The 17,133-nt window shown below is 43.9% G+C and overlaps 1 protein-coding gene across 2 annotated transcripts in view; it reads right to left on the bottom strand.

The window, feature by feature from the left end:
* The window catches only part of BRAF (B-Raf proto-oncogene, serine/threonine kinase), a 61,566-nt gene extending 47,322 nt beyond the window's left edge, over positions 1 to 14,244 (bottom strand). For both annotated transcript variants that reach the window (XM_081024012.1, XM_081024013.1), the window contains exons 1-3: positions 14,073 to 14,244; positions 5,474 to 5,575; positions 2,343 to 2,606 (exon numbers count right to left, since the gene is read on the bottom strand). In XM_081024012.1, coding sequence (XP_080880138.1) covers positions 2,343 to 2,606; positions 5,474 to 5,575; positions 14,073 to 14,213 — 507 coding nt within the window. In that variant the 5' untranslated portion in view covers positions 14,214 to 14,244. The remainder of the gene's footprint in view (positions 1 to 2,342; positions 2,607 to 5,473; positions 5,576 to 14,072) is intronic.
* Between the last annotated feature and the right edge of the window lie 2,889 nt (positions 14,245 to 17,133).

Genomic DNA, 17,133 nt, shown 5'->3' with positions numbered 1-17,133 from the left:
ATACAGGCTCTTAGATGCATAAAGTGACTTCTGCAAACAAATCTTGCTCAACTTTATTAATCTCCCTACTAGGATACTTCTCATATTTAAAAGCAATATATTCTTGAAAGCAGGTTAGGTTACTAAGGCAATCCACAAAGCATCTCTGCTATAACCTATCTATTAAAAAATGAAACCAGAAAAAGAAACCCAAGCATATTGTTTAAAAGAAGAGACACTTGATATTAAATTAGAAATATTTTGTTAAAATCTACTATGTAGGAACGAACTACTGAGAATTAAAACCAACAGGTGTCAAACCAGTAAAAATGGGGTTTCAATCCTGTAATCACATAGCTGGGAGTAACTATCACTGAACTCAGCCTTAATTTTGAGCAGACATATATTAGATTGCACCATTAAGATTGCTAAGTAACACTGGTTTCACTAAGAGCAGAAGACTGCAGCCTTAGACATACACAATATTGCAGTTAAGCACATGCTTAAATCTCTCTCACTGAAAGCAATCAGAACTAAAAGTCCTTTGTCTTCACTAAGATTTTACCCTATAACTGAAATTAAACTCTAAGTGGCCCTAAACTCAATTTCCTTTCCCCCCAGCCATGCCCCTCCTATTTTGTTCCTTCATTTTTGTCTTGTCTCCGCTCTTAAAATACCACTGTTTTCCTTGTCTGAACCATTGGTAATTACAGTTTCAGCTTGTCACCTCACATCTTTTATGTAGCCAGCCCCCCCAAAAAGGAAGCACGTCTTCACTCTTCTCTCATTCCTAGCCTTCATGGTCTCCTTGGCAACAATAAGCCTTAAATGTGCACTAGAAAATTTCTAGAAAGGGGGATGGATTAGCAATGTGCATTCTCTGTGTACCAAAAGCAGGTCCAGTGTCACAGTCTAGGATCTTTTTTAAAAAAGCCTACAGTATTTTATTTTGTGCAAAAGACTCTTCCCCACCACCCATGACCCTAGAAGGATAACCCTGTTCAATCCACCTTACCACAGTGGTACCTTGGATGTCAAACGGAATCTGTTCCGGAAGCCTGTTCGACTTCCAAAGCATTTGGAAACCAAGGTTCAGCTTCCGATTGGCTGCAGGAAGATCCTGCAGCCAATCAGAAGCCGCTGAAGCTGCATCGGGCGTTCGAGTTCCAAAGAACGTTTGCAAACCGGAACACTCGCTTCTGGGTTTGCGGCGTTCGGGAGCCAAAACGTCTGAATCGCAAGGCATTCGTCAACCAAGGTACGACTGTATGCCCGTCTTTACTTGCTCTGTTAAAGTTCACCTGTGTCCAGGAACCTCTCTCCCTTCTTCCAACTCCCTCGCACTATACTGCACCCTACTGTCTAAAACAATTTCTTGTGCGCTATGCAAAAGCTCATCTCCCCACCAAACTTCAAGAATTCTCCAAAACTGGTGAGCCCTTCCCTGCCCAATTCTTACTGCCTGTCTACGCATTTGTTTTCCATGTTCCTCCTCCATTTGACTTTCTTGGGCTCCTTGAGAAGAATCATGGGCTGCAAAGCTGCTCTGTTTGCAGAAAGGCCCCATGTGCTGGGAGGAGGAGTTTGCTGGGCCAGCATTCTCCTCTCGTTTGCCACTCAGCGATGACAGCTTCAGCCACAAGGCCCCCAATTCCTCATTTCTGCTCCTGGCAGGCACGGCACACATAAGTGGAACCTCGGGCGCTTCATGCGCTAAAGGGAGGAGCAGATGGCTTCAGGTTCTTCTGTGCCATCATGTACTGCTGTGCACACAACATGGCTGCAGCCCAACTACCCAGCCCATTGCGCATGGAGAGCGCAAACACATTCCAAGTCATTTCTACATTCTGTACAGCATGTGGCACATACTTGGCATTAAAAACCACTGAACAGAAGTAATCCTCCCCACTCTCATAAAAGAGGCTGCGTCTCACAAGAACAACAGCAGCAAAATAAGCCTGTGTTGTGACTCTTCGATTGCATTTGGTAGTCAAGCTCTGCGTTCAGGATCCCTCAAATAAAACACTTTGCTTACTCCACTACTTAGTGTATCATGCTGTGGCAATGTATAAGGCAGGGGTTGCCAACCTGGTCCCTACCGCCCAGTAGTGGGCATTTCAGGATTCTAGGTGGGCGGTAGGGGGTTCTACGGCACAAGCTGAATCCTCCTTCCATCGAGCACTGGTGGGCGGTAAGGAAATTTTGCCATCAAGAAAGAAGCATTAGTGGGTGGTAGGTATAAAAAGGTTGACTACCCCGGTATAAGGATTATACTATACCTTTCTTTGTTTTTCCCTTGTTTTAAATAACATGCTTTCCTTTGACAAGGGGACAGAAAGTAAATTTCTGGCAGATGTGCTTACCACTGTCCTCTGTTTGTTGGGTAGGAAGACTCTAACAGTAGGCTTCTGTGGAGATTTAGGGTTATTCCGTGACAAATCTGTAGGATTCTGATAAACTGAGAGGGAAGAAGGTGCTACAGAGAGACTAGAAGATGACGATGATGTGACGGTATCTGTTGAAGCTGAACTGGAGACAGAGAAATCAGTTCCATTGCCCATGGATTCCAGTAACTGCTGCTCCCTCTGTTGCAGTGCATCTAACTTGCTGGTGTACTCTTCATAGGCCTTTAGAAGGAAAAAGTTAATTTAAAACAGTGATAACCTGGATGTACACTTTTGAGATATTTATAGCCTCTTAAGCACTTTGAATACGATCACTGGGACAGTACCCAACCCAATCTTCCAAAGAACGCATTCAGGGATGATTTATGACCAGTGCTTTTTTTTTTCAGGGGTGCTCAAGGGTATGCAGTACCGGCACCTCATTTTTGTTGCTGTTAAAAAGTGTGGCACTTACTGTAACAACTTCATGGTGAGTGCCAGCACTTATTTTTCTAGAAAAAAAAGCACAGTTTCTAACAAAGAAGGAAATGATGGAACCAATATTATTCATTCAACAACCGTTCTAGTACTAAGCCTCTGCCCCCATACTGTCCATACATGTGTCACGATAACCTTCAAGGGAAATTCCATGAAGGATCATAAATAAACAGCTCTACTTCTTCTTTGCAGCAGAATTACATGCTTACAAGGTATCGTAATATAACTCAAGGCTGGAGAGAGATTTGCAATGAGGAATTAATGGGAGGTCGGGGGAAGAGTACAGAAATTTAGAGACTGAGAGAAGTGACAGGAATATGAATATCTAAAAGAGAGTTATGTCCAAATAAATTTACGGCAGAATTTGACTGTGTACATATATTTTAAATGTGGTATTTTAATTCTAATACAGGATTCTCTCCCCATTCTTCTTTTCATGGAAATGTTGTCATCCTGCACCGAAGTATGCATGCATGCTCAGGTTTCTCTGAAATAACAAGCGTGCAGGAATGCATAAGTGAGCACAGAACCGATGCAGTAATCAAGAAAGACAATTATATCAGAAGCAGAGTAGCAAGCTATTATGGCCATTTTGTCAATATTCCTTTCCCATTTTTTCCATCTGTTCTTCTTTTTGGCTTGAAATGTATTTTGCAAAATGTTTGTACAGTGTTTTAACCCAGTTTCAAGACCAAGTTTAGATACTTTCCACAACACTTCAAATCTAAAATCAGAGGGGCCATTTCAATGGGTTGGTATGTTTACCAGCAACCAGCCAGAGTCTGTCTGTACAGCTCTTTCTAGCTTATCCCTCTGGAGTGAAGGGCCTTAAACCTGGACGGTTATATCAATGGCCAGAGACCAGAAGAAACTGTCAGAAACACTAAAGGGATATTCAGAATTGTAGGTGCAGTATCTTCTGTTTCCTGGCTGTTGACCACTATCACAAACCCAGTGGCTTATGCAAAATACAGGGAGACAGGCTTAGGGAGTTATTGTAATCTTATTCTGATTTTGTTGAAGAAGAAATTGCTTTATGCTAAAGCAGGACATCAGACAACTCAAGAAAATAAAAACAGTATCTCAGACGTAATTGCAAAAAAAGACTTGTGCATGCTTAAAATGGCTAACCTAAGGGTTGTTTCTAGTTTTCTAAGAGGTGGAAAGAACAGCTATGTTTTTGAGTATTGCTTGTGCAGACAGGACAACACATAGGGTTGTACTGCATATAACAAAGTTCTGCCAAATAACCTCCGCTCACAAAACAGAGGGTAGGATCCAATTAAGTACTTCTCTTACCACAAGAACTTCCACTTGCATAATGGAACTTTCCCTGCCTCTCCTCTCCACACCCCTGCCCCACACTGCCTCTGGGTGGCTGCAGGTAAAACCCAGAACAGATGATTGGTGGGCGGGGTGGAAATGAAGTTCCATTGTGCAGCCAAAATTCCTTGCCCTAGTGGGACTACTTCCTTGGGTAACACTTAGAACCACCCCTCCCCAAGTCCACTTTAGAGGGTTGAGCAAACCCCCAGAGCATATTTGACTCTTTGGGCAGCCTGTGTGACAGTCCAGGAAAGTTCTCATTGCAGCATATTACTGAATAACAATCCCACCCCCACCCCCTTGCAAACAAACATTACAATGGTTCAAGTCAGACACTCCTTGCAACCATTGTTTGAAAGACCATAAATAAGCCACCCACTCACATGCTCCCTCTCACAGCTTCTCTCTCCTTAAGCTGTTCAACACTAACCAGAGTTTGCAGAAATGTTTAACTCAACAAACTTGTCCTCAAAACCAAAAACAGAAACCATGGTCTGCTGATTCATATGTCAGAACTAACTATGGCTGATGCTAAAGAGGGCATGCAGAAGAGAAAAACCTCTTGTGAAAGGGGAGGGCGGAACATGCGGAACATTTCCAATCCTTTTAGCCACTGATTTAGTGGACTCTCTCTCTCCCCCCCCCCCGGTGTGTGTGTGTGTGTGTGTGTGTGTGTGTGTGTGAGAGAGAGAGAGAGAGAGAGAGAGAGAGAGAGAGATTCCATTTCTTCTTTGCTGCAAGCATGCTTCCACTGGAGTTTTTTCTTTCTTTAAAGACTGAAGAAAATCAAACACTATTTGAGATTATGTTATCAATCCTAACCCTGCACAACCATCCAGAAAGTACTGCAGAGTTGTCCGCTTCTGAGACATAATATAAAATAGCCTTTTGAATGTTTAAATAGATTATGTGTACTACTTCACCCTTGTCAGCTTTCATTGTCACTTGCTTAAAGGAGATAATCAGATTTGTTAAGCATGACCTCTCCTTTACAGAACTAGGCAAAGTCCTTTTAAGCAGGCAGTACCTGTACAACGGTGCTCTTCAGGTACAATGCGGACTGTGTGACAATGGATTTAAATCCCACCGCCCAAAATGTTCTTATAACAAGGTGTGTCGATTTTTCACAGAGCAGGTGATGATATTCGTGTGTCTGTGTGTGTATAAATGTTAAGCAAAACTACATTAAGAAATACTTTAAACAACTAAAAACATTCCCTAGTCTCTTAACCAATAGATACATTATTCCATAACCAGATATGGAACACCTGCAACTCAGCACTTACCTCCAGGTATATAGAAGGTGGATTATGCTCCCCTCCAAACTTGTCCAGCAGGGCTTCTATGTGTTCTTGTGTTAATTTAATCATTTGTTTTATATTCCACACCTAAAAATAAACAGGCATATGTTTCAAAAAAAGCCTGAACAAGCACGGTGGAAAGTTTTAAGCCCATAGTTGATATACTTCAGAGAAATATTGAAGGTCAGTTCACCTTTGATACAGTCCGCACTCCTCTCTGCTGGCAAAGGTGCTACCTGTACCTACTGGTACAACATGACACATGCAACACTCAATTCACATCATCGACCCTGCCTTCCGCTGGCTCGCAGAAATGAATCCAGCAAAGAACTACAGGCTGTGGAGTGTGGGTCTGTGCACACCCACCACAGAGCGCACAAAATGAATGTGTGACAGGTGGCCCATGTGCAAACTTGTCAAAATAACACACAAACCTGTGAACACATCCCAGAGATTCCCAGTAAGATATCATTAAAAGTTTACACTACTCCGGTACTAAGCATGAAACTATTTATAGAAGACGCACAAGGGTAACAGTAACAGTTAGCCAAAAGTCAACACCTAAGAATTTAAATACTTCCTCCTGTAAAAAAAAAAAAAGCTACAGTACATTTATCACCTCCAGACTTAGCCATCTGTCTGTGGAAAACAGTGCTAGTCAGCTTCACCCAGGAACCAACATGACTGCTTGAAAAGATTTTCCCCTCTTCAACCGTAACCAAAATCTAAGCGTTCTTACACTGCGAAATTCTACATCGAGTTTATGTTGCAGAATTAAATTATGAAGGCTTGGGTTCTTTAGACAGGGCATTGGGGAGACCCCTAAGTACTCTTCCCTCACAAATAATGCAGTATGAATTCAATTCTATAAAGCTGCTTTCTCCATGCAAGTTACAAGGATCTAGATATTTATACTGCAAACCCCATGAATTCATTGTTGAACTTCATAGTGAAATGTTGGCAAGACCTAAGGAAGGCTGTTATGTAATATTGTGAACGAGTCAATTTTTAAGGCAAGGCTCAATGGGCACAAATCATACTTAGAGAAGCAAGAATGCTATGAAACCAGTGGGTGATCATTTAAATCTTCAGGAACACGTTAGAGTTGCAGACCTAAGAGTTACCATTCTTAGGATGCATGGAATGTGAAACAATGGAACAGGAGTTTATAAAGAAATTTGACCGTACAGTATTTAACAAATGGCTTAAAAAAGAATATGATTTATTTTTCCACTACAAAAATTCCACATAACTTAACACTATTACCTGTCACTCTAAGAACTTTATAATGTTTACTCTTTTAACTAACTTTTCCATGTTACTTTCAGTTCCAACTCATTATCTGTCACCATCAAAGGTTTAAGCCATTTTATAATAAAAAGCTTCTGAAAAGTTAATCTCAGATGCACCCTTCTATGTATTATAACATGTGAGAAGATTACACCTACATGCCTACACGTGAGGTGCTAACCTCAAGTGTTACCTTTGGTGAGGGAACATCTGTTCCTGCTTCATAAAAATACAACTACTAACGAGGTAAGTGTGTGAAAAGGTATCAATACTAATATAGAACAAAGCTTTGATTTATAAAGCTACTTCCTGTGTTTCTAAAATCAGGTGGTAAGACATGGGAGCCAAAGCAGGACCACTGAGAAACAAGAGAAAGGCATCAGCACACCCTGGTTTGGAAGGCGTGCTGAGCATCCTGGGGTTTGAAGAAGTAGAAAAACTCTTAAAACAAAAACAAAAACTAAGAGGGTGAGCTCAGTGAGGACTGAGCATGCTCAGCAGCCATGAAATGGCAAGTATCAACTGCAAAATGAAGTGGAAAACTAAGAGAGGGAAGGTAGATATCGGAGGATATGACTAGCAGAGGACACAACATATACAGCAGCACTTCTGTTAAAAGACAATGATATGTTTAAAAGTTTTGTTGCAAATCCAACTTGTACCATTTAAAAAGCTTGTGTCTTTTAACTCCCCATTCTAAAAAACAAAAACAAGAAAAGTGGTCTTACAATGGTTGATGAAGATGCTCAAACTCACTATCGACAAAGGGAGAGAGGACAGCCAGTAAGACTGAGCCTCTGCACATTCTTATTCTTTACACCTTTACACCTGGCATGAAGAGGGTTTTCTGGACTGCCCACAGCAATCATGACAGGACACCAATGCCTTAGCTCTCTACGACTTTATGGGTGGAATATGCAAGTGCTGACATAACACATGCACACCCCACAACAGAATGCAGAACACCACTATGCGTAGAAACTCAGAAGTCAGTCCCACTGAAACTCATGTATTTTCCATCCGCTGAAGTTTTCACATTCCAAAAGCAGTCCCTTGTAGAGTGTGTTACAGTAACTCAACGTGACATAAATGTCTGAGAATCTCACAAGCCTGCTGCCTTTTTTGGGAAGGGGCAAAGTTGGCACACCAGCATACACTCCAGGGCATACAGCCATGCCCCTAGGTATCCAGGAGCACTGGATTTTTCAAGTGCGCACAACTCCTTCTCAATATAAGCTAGAACCTTTCCACTGGATCAGCACTTTTGCAGCACTAGAATACTTTTGTCATGTCTGGATTAAGTCCCAATTCCATTACAAACAACTACATCACAGAAAACTACAAAAAATTATTTTCTGTGGACCAACTATGCTTCCTTCAAACAAAGGGGTCAGAAATTCTGAATGCAAGTATTTCAATTACAGCAACTAGAAAAACACAATATAAACATCTACAATAAAAACATAATCACCACTTACAGCATTTTCTTATAGAATTATAAGAAAGTATTCACTTTTAAGAGATCAATTAAAATCAGTGGCCACCATTCTTAGGAAGCATTCATGGAGCAGATTCACAAGTGAATACTATCAGTTGCATACCTCTAATCCTCCCTTCCAAAACTGGGTCAATTTAAAAGTGACCAAAAGTGTTAGTATTCATATATGTTCTGTTCTCTGTATTAAAATGTAGAGCCAGTGAGTGATACAGCTCATCTATTTTTTTATTACGGTGAACTAGGTTATATTTCTAACTGACAAGATTGACTTTAAACCTGAACAAAATTGAATTGTTCAGAGTCTGCAAAGTGAGACTTTTTTTTTTTATTAAGCAGTGTCCAACTCTTTCACTAGTAAAGAAGACTTTCCCTGTCTGCTATCGCTGCATAAACATGTACATCATAACAGTACATCTTTATTATTATTATTTACTAAACCTCTGCAATTAATTGGGAAAATATGCAGGGACTTTCCCAGCTCCCCAGCCACGTTGTTTATAGTAACGTTGCATTTCTTTCCAAAAAATCCTACATTACCTTTTCAAGCTGAGTTGGCAAACTATGTCATTTTCAATTTACAACTTTGCTAGAGTGCCCGAACATTCTTCAGGTTGCTTGCGGGCAGTTTATCAATCTTCAATACTTGCCTGTTTGCACCCATTGATCCATTTCCAGTTGCACTCTCTTTTAGGCATCGAAAGTAACCACAACACCCAGGCTGCCTGAACAATTTATAACCCACTAAATTGAATGAAGTCTACCAGCTCTGTATAGCAGCTTAGTGGGGGCAGAGGCCTTAATAAGCAAAGCCTGACTTTGCTGACAATTTGGGGGTACAGAAAAAGGAGAATATGGCAACCACTCGACAGGCCGGATTACGTGACTGAAGACTGCAGTCTGGTGGATCATTAGCCATGTGAGTCTGTCACAGATTTTTTTTTAAACCTTTATAGACCACAGCCAAAGTGCCAGATTAAAACTACATTTCATGCTATCCAGCAAAGACGCCATATTGATTAAGCACGCCAAATTCCAGACACGTAACATAAGCCTAAACTTTCATCGAGAGAACAAAATCGGCTGGAATCATATGCATGATCAAAATCAACAACTGCATCCTTACCCGCTGTCCAAACAATCCATCTCCAACATCAAAACAAAAGCTTAGCTGAACTTTCTTGAAAGGCAAAATAAGGAGACAGAAAATTCACAGCATTTCCATTTAATTATCCTTAACTCAGAGTTTTAAAAGAACTGCAACTAGACTGTAATAAGCATATTTTCCTGATGATCTGCTGAACAGCAAAGTGTGCAAGACTAAGGAGGATAGCCACAAAAGATAGGTGCATTGATTGCTATCAATCTACCACTGTTTATTCTCACCTTTTTCTTTCTAAATATATTTATTTGCTGACATAATATCCTGGATTACAATAGTAATTATTGTTACTTAATGTTTACTTATAATCTTATAAAAACCTCCAAAGAAGGGGAGTACACAACATCCCAAGGCAGTCTGTTCCACTGTCGAACAGCTCTTACTATCAGAAGGTTCTTCCTGACTAAATGGAATGGTCTCCCTCAAGAGTTTGTGAGCTTTGCTTCATTGTTTTTAAGCAGAGGTTAGATGGCCATCTGTCTTGGTTGGTTTTGTTGAGATTCCTGCATTGCACGAGTTGGACTAAGGTAAAAAAAAAAAAAAAAGGAGGAAAGGACCTCTGGACATTTAAGTGCAGTCAAAGGCGACTATGGGGTGCGGAGCTCATCTCACTTCAGGCTGAGGAAGCCAGAATTTGTCCACAGACAGCTTTCCGGGGTCATGTGGCCAGCATGACTGAACCGCTTCTGGCGCAATGGAACACTGTGACTCAATCCAGAGTGCATGGAAACGCCATTTAGCTTCCCACCGCAGCAGTACCTATTTATCTACTTGCACTGGTATGCTTTTGAACTGCTAGGTTGGCAGAAGCTGGGACAGAACAACAGGAGTTCATCCCGTTGACTGGATTCGAACTGCTGACCTTCCAATCAGCAAGCCCAGGAGGCTCAGTGGTTTAAACCACAGACTAGATGACCATTGGGGGACCCTTCCAACTCTACAATTCTATGATTCTTTGAATCTGATGTATTCTTGTAAATTGTGCAATTATTGTTCAGTTGTCTGTTTCTACTTATAGAATGTAACATAGAAGGACCTCACTCATCAAGAGATATCTTGAAGTGAACAACCAGAGCCAAGGAAATGTAAACAGAAATTGAGTTGCCATCTCTGCCAAAGATGCTCATAGTTTGCCCTTCAGACAAAAAATGTGCTCTGTCCACTGTGGCTCCCCTTGCCTGTCTCATGACAAAACACAAAAGGGAAATTATAAAGTGTGAAGAGTGTGAAGACACGATTATTATCTCAAAAGACTAAAATTGAGTCATCTGGTAAAAATTATTAGAGGCAGGATCAGGTCAATGAGGAGTATAAATTCACACAACATAATTAAATAATTCATGCAAGATGCGGTATTGACAACTAGTTTAGACAACTTTAAATTAGATAAATTGGAAGATGCCAGGTGAAATTGGAAGATGTCAGGTGAAATTACATCAGAATGTATATCACCAATAATGGGGGTGGGGGTGGAACAATAATATTCAGAGGTAGAATACCTCAGATTGCTTCCAACATCTGGCAAACAAGGTCCTGTTTAAGAGATTCTCAAGCCATTGGTCATTGTCAGAGACAGAATAGCACTGGGCTATAAGGCCCTTTGATCTGACCTAGCCATATATATTCATATGCAAAGGCCCTATTTCTTAAACAGCAACAGAGCACCTATTCATCTGTATGCAAACTGCTATGGCCAAGTATTTACTTGCATTCATGCATACAGTATATTAATGCATGGATTAGAGCTCTTACTTCAGAGGAGCTGTTTTCCCTGTGCAATCGAAGGCATTTCCTTATACCAAATCAGACCATTGGTCCATGTTGTGTACTACTCTTAACAAGGAATGACAGACACTCATCAGTGTTCCAGAAAGAAGTCTTTCTCTGCCCTACCTGGAGATGCCAGCAACTGAAGCTGGGATTGTTTGAAGGCAAAGCATGTGCTTTACCACTGGGCTACAACCTTTCCTTTTGAAAGCTTCAGATTTCTTTCCAAAGCCTAGTAAGCTAATAGTAATGCTTAGCATTTAGATAGTATTTTAGAGTGTTTAAGGGATTTCACATACATTATCTTGTTGGAAACCTTACAACAATGATGTCGTAAGTTAGGTCAGTATTACTATTACCATTACCATGCTACAGTTTCAGGATTTGCGTGTGAAGGGAGGCCATGATATAAGACAGCTATGGCAGGGGAGAGATACAGAGTGGGTCATCCTGATTCACAGCTCAGCCTCTTACAGCATAATCCTAACCATAGATATTCAGAGCTAAGTCCTATTGAATTCAATGGGGCTTACTCTCAGGTTAGCAAGGGCAGGAGTACAATCTTGGTCACTACACTACATCAGCTCTTTCTATTTACTACATTTGCAAGCAGATCTAGTGGGTTGCCCCAGTGAAGAGAAATTTGTATCTTTCTCAGAAATTCATTGCAGTTACAGAAAGAAAAAGAGAATAAAACATGGTGTGTGTTGCCCATCTGTACTATCTACAATTTATTGATATGGTGGCCAACAGGAGACACCTATGGCTGCAATCATAAACCAACTTACCAGAGGTTGGCCCACTGAACACTACAAGTCCGACAGGAGACGTCTTCTCTAAAGGCCAGGTGTACAACAAATAATTATGTAAAGTATGTAAGAGAAAGCTGCAAATTGCTGCAATACCTAACAAACTGCGCCAAGTTTAAGAATATATCATCTTGCCCTACAGAACCATACCATCAGCCTGGTGTTTGTTTGTTTGTTGTGTTGGGAGGGCATGAGCTTGAAACTCCAATAACTGTGGAGAAATCACACATACAGACTTGAACTTAATCCTTATGTCTTGCCAACCATAGCTGACAATGCAACACAGAATCTACACTGGTCCTCCCCAAATGGCTTCCAATCTGTAACACAACACAAAAGTGACCGATAAGCATTGAATGTGGGATTCACGCTAAACAGATACGCAGAAAGCAAGCACTACCTAGCAAACTGAATAAGCCATGTATGCATGTATCTTCTAATCATGTGTACTCCTAATATATCCCTCCCCCCAAAAAAAAATTCCTGCCAGCTATTTTAGGAGTAAATACTTATAGAAGACATGAACCATGTCTTACTTACTTACACTTGGGTTTTTTTTAAATAAAGCAGCATCACTGATTTGTGCATTTTTCTATACTGGAGTCTGAGCACTGAAAATTATCTGTCACTGCCACTAGGTAAAGGTAAAGGTACCCCTGCCCGTACGGGCCAGTTGTGTCCGACTCTAGGGTTGTGCGTCCATCTCACTTAAGAGGCCGGGGGCCAGCGCTGTCCGAAGACACTTCTGGGTCACGTGGCCAGCGTGACAAGCTGCATCTGGCGAGCCAGCGCAGCCCACGGAAACGCCGTTTACCTTCCCGCTAGTAAGCGGTCCCTATTTATCTACTTGCACCCGGGGGTGCTTTCGAACTGCTAGGTTGGCAGGCGCTGGGACCGAGCAGCGGGAGTGCACCCCGCCGCGGGGATTCGAACCGCCAACCTGACGATCGGCAAGTCCTAGGCGCTGAGGTTTTACCCACAGCGCCACCCGCGTCCCATCACTGCCACTACCTCCCCCAAAAAGGATGCAAATGCCAGGAGCCTAGCAAAACCCACAGCCCTACCCCATCCGTGCCAAGCTGCTGTTCACAGAGCACATGTGACCGTGTTTGTTTTTAATAATATTGATGCAATCTGCTGGGAGCTTTTAATACTGCTTGGCTTAAAGGGTGGCAACCCAACCCTCATAACTTAGCTCTACTTAGCTCTACAAAATTGGCCCTCTCGAAGCACAGGCGCCCAACCCCCCCCCTCCTCTCCGATACAGACAGCGAGATAAAAACAAACAAAAGGTGCCCCGTTTTCTCCCGGCACTCGCGGAATCAAGTCCCTTGGCCTTCCGCGGCCACGCAACTGGGGCCCGAGGGAGCCCTATTGCACTTGTGGGGAGAAGGGGGGGTGGAGAGCTGACGAAGTGTTGCTCCAGTTCCATTAACCCTTGGCAGGCAACTGCTGTTGACGACCGTGCAGATCGGGAGAACCAGAGGCGAGGAGGCAGAGAAAGGAGCGAAGCAGAAATCCCAGGCACTGCCTCCCCTGTGCAAACCGAGGGAGCGACCAGACAAGGCCTCAGAGGGAATTTGGGACGGGATGGAGGCCCGAGGGGGACGGGGAGAGCCGCCCTGCTAGGAGTCCCGCCGTCGACCTCAACACCCCCCTTCCCTCCTGGGGCTGCCAACCTCACCGCCGGCGCTGCAGCTGGAGAGGCGAAGGGGGCCGGGTTCTCCTCCGCGACGGGGGGAAACTTCACCTGCTGCCAGAGGAGGAGGAGGAGGAGGCCGGGGCGGCTTTTGCTGGCCACCCTCGAACCTCAACCCGCCGCCCGGCCTCGCGGTTTCCCTTTGGCCCCGTCGCCTTGGCACGGGGGGAGGCGGTCCGGGGGCCCTGATCCACCTGTCTCCCGGCCACCCGACCTGCCTCCCGCTGCCCGATGCCGGGCCTAAGTCTCCAGCAGGAGCCCCTCGCCGGACCCTCCGCAGGGAAGCGGGCGAGGAGGGAAAGGGGGCGCCGTAGGATGCCAGGCCGGCCTCCCACCCCCCTCCCCACACGGCCGGGCCTCACCTCCTCCGGGATGGCGGGGTCTCCCCCTGCGCTGCCGCTGCCCCCCGCGTAGCAGGCCCCGGGCGGCGGCGGCTCGGGCTCCATGTCCCCGTTGAAGAGCGAGGCCCCCTCGGCGCTGCCGCTGCTGCTCAGCGCCGCCATCTTGGATCGAAGCGCTGAGGAGGGGGAGGGGGGCAGGAGGGGGGAGGAGGACAAGGAGGGGGGCGGAGGGGAGGGGGAGCCGTGTCGCCCCTGACGACCCGGCCGCCCCCAACCGCGACCCGTAGCGGAAGAAGGGGGGTGGGACTAGAGGGGGGAGAAAAAGGAGCGGGGGGATGGGTGGGTCAGTGGGCAGCAAGAGCAGCAAAATTCCCCGAGAGAGTCTTCCAGGCGGCCAGCGGCGGCCGTACGTCACACCTCGGGCGTGACGTCACCCAGAATCGCCCCGTCGCCACTGCGCATGCCCGGGAGGACGTCACCGGGAAATACCCTGACGTCACGGCGCGACACCCCCCCTCCTCCTCGAGCGTCACCTAGGGAACCCGGAGGGCGCGGAACTGCTTCGCCACGCCTCCTCTCAGACCTCCCTTCCACTGCCTCGCCGCCTCGGTTGTTGTTATTATTATAAAATGCGCTCTTGTTTGCCTTGCTCGGTCTTTTTTTTTTTTTTTTTTTTTTGCTACCGTCAGGTACGCATTTGTGCATTTAAACGCAAGCTATATTAGTATCGCTTTGCAATGCTGTTGCCCAATATGAATAGTATTAATCTCAATAAATATTAGCATTAGTATCAGTATCTGTTGTCGTTAAAAATCATAAACAAAAAAGACTACCCAAAGAATATAAGTGGTTTGGGAACCATATACTCAAATCTGGGGTTTGCTGTTGTACCCTGAAATCATAATTATTTCCCCGTGTAGAACGTCTCCAATGCACCTGTGAGAGAGATCGAATTCACCGATTTTTCAGAACATCCTCCACGCTAGCAGACAGATCTCTAGTGCACACATATGCATGTGTAAGAGATATATGAAAAAAAAAGTAAACTACGCATTTCTGAAACTAAATATTTTGCTTTCCTGAATAAGTTGGTTGTGATTTCAAAATGTGAGCCAAGATAACACAGCTTTAAGAATACTCAAGATGGAATCATTTGGAGTGTGGCATTAAGACTCTGGGATATCAGAGTGTTGAGCAGATACAGGCTATTCTAATATTCCTGATTTTGATGAGTGCTTCATGTGAAAGATCTCCAAATAAAAGAGATTGTAGCCATCAGAATTAAAATATTTTGAAAGGGTTTAAAGGGGAGGGGCCCACTAGAAACTTATTAAACCTGATAGGAATGATAATGGTTATCTACATCTGACTCCACAGGGCTTCAAAATGATTAGCCTGTGTTTACAGAGCAATCAAATGGCTCCACGTCATATCATTCCAATGCTCAACAGGGCATTTATTTATTAAGTGAGCTCCTGATTATGTTAAAAGTGGAGATAAAGACGTGTAATCGTATGTGGAGGTCAAAGTGTTGTTTTATAATATTAGCAACACAAAGATTGACCTGGACACTTGGATCCAAGGCTGGCACAATATATTTTGGCACTGGAAGCGCACCGCACAATCCCTACCCCAATTCAGTGAGATGAGGCAAATGGTGTGAAAGAAATTTTGTTTTATCTGGGAAAAATACAAAACCAGACTTCTAAAAACAACTGCAATACACACCACTCTGTAGTCCTTCCGCCCCCCCAATAAAGCCCCCAGAATAATGTAATCTAACATGACTAAACTAGGACATTAAAAACAAGTGCTAAATCGTCTTCACCAAGCCTGTCCAAAGCACATAGTTACTCAGTAGCTCTGGCTGTGGAATACATTAAACCAGACAAGTATCTATGGTCATTTCAACAGAACTGCGCAACACACACACAACCCGAGGGCACACACTGCAGCCAGAACCACCAGAGGCAACACATGCATCCTTATCCTATACATGTCTATGCATGCCCTACGGCACATGGCTTCCCCCAAAGAATCCTGGGAACTGTAGTTTTATAACAGTGTTGAGAAGATCCCTCACAAAGCTACAATTCCTGGTACCCTTATCAAACTACGGTTCCCAGGATTCTTTGGGGGAGGTCAGCTGCTTTAAATATATGGTGTGGGTGATAGGGCCAACCAGATGCCTGTGGGAAGCCCACAAAAGCACTCCACCCACTTGAGATTTCCAGCAACTGGCATGCAGAGGCATACTGTCTCAAAGCTGCTAAAAGATCGAGCATTAATACAGTCCAAATGCCCAGGAAAATGGAACCTTATTGCCTTGTGTTCAGAAGAAGACAGAGCCGATACCAGGCAGCAGGGATGGCTCATTCCATTCCACCGCCTTAGGCAAAACAGAAAAGTGTCGCCCTGCACGTGGACTGGTCATGTTGTGCGGATGCCTGATGACCATCTTCCAAAGCAACTACTCTATTCCGAACATACAAATGGAAAGCGTAATACTGGTGGTCAACAAAAGAGGTTTAAAGATTGTCTCAAGGCAAATCTTAAAAAAATGTAGTATAAACACTGACAACTGGGAAACACTGGCCTGTGAGCGCTCCAGTTGGAGAACAGCCTTTAACAAAGGTGTCATGGCCTTTGAAGACACTCGAACTCAGGACACAAGGGAGAAATGTGCTAAGAGGAAGGCATGCTTGGCAAATCCACACCGTGATAAAATCCCGCCCAGAAACCAATGTCCCCACTGTGGAAGGATGTGTGGATCCAGAATTGGCCTCCACAGTCACTTACGGACTCACTGTTCAAACTGTGTTTATGGAAGACAATCTTAACTCGGCTACGAGTGATCACAGAAGAAGAAGAAGAAGAAGAAGAAGAAGAAGAAGAAGAAGAAGAAGAAGAAGTGCCAAACACCATGCAACACACACACACACACCCTTGCTGCCTGCACCAAAGTCTCACTTACTGGGGTTGTGTCGCTTTGGCATCCAGGTTCCGGCGAAATCATACAAAAGGCATCACACGACGTTCCCGAGACCCCAGTAAGCGAGATCCTCTCATTTTTATTTTTATT

This window comes from Podarcis pityusensis, assembly GCF_964106645.2.
Source record: "Podarcis pityusensis genome assembly, chromosome: 10".
Taxonomy (NCBI): Eukaryota; Metazoa; Chordata; class Lepidosauria; order Squamata; family Lacertidae; genus Podarcis; species Podarcis pityusensis.
Note: the sequence above shows the minus strand (reverse complement) of the source record. Positions and strands in the feature narration are given on the sequence as shown.